The 2,955-nt window shown below is 56.0% G+C and overlaps 1 protein-coding gene across 2 annotated transcripts; it reads right to left on the bottom strand.

Annotated features, from left to right (window-relative positions):
• Positions 1-267: 267 nt before the first annotated feature.
• On the bottom strand, positions 268-2,058 carry B3gnt9 (UDP-GlcNAc:betaGal beta-1,3-N-acetylglucosaminyltransferase 9). 2 transcript variants are annotated; one of them, XM_029480633.2, is made up of 2 exons: positions 1,943-2,058; positions 268-1,781 (listed from the first exon to the last, which is right to left on the bottom strand). In XM_029480633.2, the coding sequence occupies exon 2, from the start codon at positions 1,691-1,693 to the stop codon at positions 500-502; it is 1,194 nt and encodes a 397-aa protein (XP_029336493.1). In that variant the 5' UTR covers positions 1,694-1,781; positions 1,943-2,058; the 3' UTR covers positions 268-499. The 2 variants fall into 2 exon arrangements, with proteins under 2 accessions (XP_029336493.1, XP_021026037.1); XM_021170378.2 differs by having other exon boundaries at positions 1,970-2,058.
• Positions 2,059-2,955: the final 897 nt, after the last annotated feature.

Below are 2,955 nucleotides of genomic sequence, written 5' to 3'. Positions count from 1 at the left end.
TGTGAGCTATTGATTTCCTTGAAGCTGGAGTTGAAGAATATGGGCAATCTTATAGTGGAGGAATCTTGGGATTCCTTTCGGGAAGGGGATGGATCACCCTACAGAAGTACACTGGCATAGTTGTGTGTGTGAATATAGTGGGCAAGACTGTGACACATGATGGCCCCACCCCACATGCTACAGGCAAACCTGGACCTGAAGGGCTTAGTTAGTTCTAACACCAGACCTCAAAGGGAAGAGATAAGATATGGCCACTGGGAATCCAATGAGAGAAGAAAGGAAGCTAGTAACTATACGAAAATGCCTGCCAGGTCCACGAGGGCTGAGGCCTGGCCATGGGTATATCCACTTGTGTTTGTATCATTCCAGCCCTAGCTCTCTCAGTGAGTGATCTGGAGAAAAGCCATGTACACTATAAACCCACATGGAAAACCCCTTTGGGTTCTTTCATGTTCTGTCCTGCAGCTGAGTAAGAGAAGTTTGATAGCGTGAGAGATAACTAAGAATTCCATTGGAAGGGACCTGTTGCCACAGGCTGTGGATGTGCACAGACTGGGCCCTGAGGCCCATGCAACAAGCGCCACATAAGCCAGATGTCAGCTGCAGACAGCCCATGTACTACCACCAGTTCTCGGTAGAAACAGGGGTCGAAGGTTCGAAGATGAGGTGCAGCTGAAGGCTGGGAGATGCCAAAGGTGCGAAACGCTGGATGAGGCTCAGGTGTGAGCCGCAAGCGCTGCAAACACATGCCTAGAAAGACATCGTCTATGGGAAAGAGCTCAACTTGTGAGCAAGCATCAGCTAGGCGTCGGAGCGTGGCTCCCGAAAGAACAAAGCCGCCACCACCTGCGTAGGCAGGGTAAACGGGCAGTCCATACACAGCCTGGGGAATGAAGTACTTGCTGGCTCTAGCTCGGATTGGCCTTGCCTGCACAATCACATCACCCGCAAGAAGGTCCTGTGCCGGATCCCGGAGTTCCAGAAACTGCAGCAGGTTCCTCACGTGCACGAACACATCTGCATCGCCCTTAAAAACAAAGTGTACATCTGGACAGAATGCTGAGGCCCAAGATAGAAAGTGAATCTCCTTCAGCGTTAGATTGAAAAAGGTGTCTTCGAAAGCCCAGAGCAGAATGTCTGCATAAGCTCGGCTCTCGGCCTCCAGCAGGGCGCGCCAGTGCGAACGCGTGCCTGCCCCGTCGGAGCCCGCCCCCTTGGGCACGCCCAACAAGAACACTCGGCGCACGAGTGCCCCCTGCACGCGACCCTCAGCTCCCCAAGTCTGGCGAACGGCTTCCCGCCGCTCAAAGTCGGCAGCCACAGACTTGACAGCGATGAGCAGGTCCGGCGAGCCGCCGGATGCGCCGTCGCTGCGGCATTTGCGACGCTGGTTAATGAGCAGCGGGAAGCGCCGTTGGTCCTTGGCGCGCAGATACCCGCCGAAGTCAAAGGGGTCCGTAGGTGTGGGCGGCACCGGAGTGTCCCCCTCGTAGGCCAGCGGGGCTGCGCGGGCGGTGTTGGGGAGCTCCCGTGCTCGGAGGCCAGGAGTGGGCCGCGGGATCTGGGGTCCTCGCGCTGGTGGTCTGGTCGTGGGGGATGCCCCGTCGCGCTGCGCGTAGAGCAGGAGTCCGAGGGCGGCGCTGAGCAGCAGCGTAAGCCACGCGTCTCGGCAAAGGCGCGGCCTCCTCCTCATGACCAGCCCCGCCCTTCACAGGGTCCTCTATCCTTCCTTCATCCACTCGGTCGACCTCCGTCCCTGTCCCTGCCCCCACCGCAGCAGCCTAAGGGACAAAAAGTTAAGCTTCTAACCTCAGCTCCAGCCCAGAAAGGATCCCAAAGTCTGGGCAGGGAGACGCAGGCCTCTCCCCTACCGCCCCCCACCCCCAGCACCCAGTGCATCAAAGCTGGGTCCCTTCTACCTTTCCCCCTCCCCGCCTCTGACCTTGGTCCTTAGGACCCCAGCACTCACGCTTGACCGCGGGGGAGGGGTAACAACCCCCGAAACTGTCAGTTCAGGGTCCCAAGGGCAGCCATGACCCCGGCTTGAGCCAAATGCAGCGTTGGCAGGAAGGGGGCTGAGGCCGTGCCACGTGATCCTACAGCTGTGTACGCCCCGACATCTGGAGCTCAGCTCCGCCTTGGTGCAGGGAGTGCCATCTCTGACTATGGCCTGGTCCCTGAGAGGGCTTCTCACAGGGAGACTCTTGCTGAGAAAGCCTAGTCTTTTTGATAGGACGCTGGAACTCCGAGTTTAGTCTAAGCTTAAGAAGTAGACAGCTGATAGGCCCCAAACCCCTAAGCCTGAATGCTTTAACTTTCAGCTCTTCTGGCCGCCATACCGGGCCATCTTTCAGAAAATCTCTTTCAGCAGCCCTGATTCACCAAGCAGAAGCCACGAATTGCCCCAATAATATAAAGCTGCTTTCTTACTCAGAACTCTGCCCTGCTTGCCACCAGTAAACACAAGCATACACACCCAAACGATCAAGACAGCAAGTTCTGTTCCTGCAGACTTGCCAGCAGCTCTACCCAAAGAGGACCAATACTTAGTGAGCTAAGTGACTTGCCCCAGGATGACACAGCCAGAACACACTGCCCCCAGGAATCTTCCACCCAGCGCTCCTTTGTTCTCTTCATCCACTGGATACAGGAAATGGAACCACTTCTGCCTACAGTAATTTCCTAGACAAGCACTTCATTCCTGTCACTCCATGCCCGTTCCTGCTCCCCAACATAGCATCCTTGAGGTAGAACTGACCATGCTGTTGCCTGAGCAGTACAGTTTGGGCTGTCAGGGATTGGTGTTTTCGGGAGGCTTCTAAAAGAGCCTATTGAGCCCAGTTAGGCTGTTTTCTAGATCCCCTGGTTTTCCTACCTCTTTGAGCTGCTTTGTCATCCAGGCTAAACCACCCACTCTTACCCACCCACTCGTCTTTTAGGGTTCTGAGGACAGGC

Source organism: Mus caroli, unplaced genomic scaffold, assembly GCF_978045245.1.
Source record: "Mus caroli unplaced genomic scaffold, Mus_caroli_1 scaffold_10, whole genome shotgun sequence".
Taxonomy (NCBI): Eukaryota; Metazoa; Chordata; class Mammalia; order Rodentia; family Muridae; genus Mus; species Mus caroli.
This window is presented reverse-complemented; position numbering and strand designations above follow the sequence as displayed.

Bases quoted from the DNA above. Each gene is read 5' to 3' on its own strand.
- B3gnt9 (XM_029480633.2), bottom strand. From the start codon at position 1,693: ATGAGGAGGAGGCCGCGCCTTTGCCGAGACGCGTGGCTTACGCTGCTG.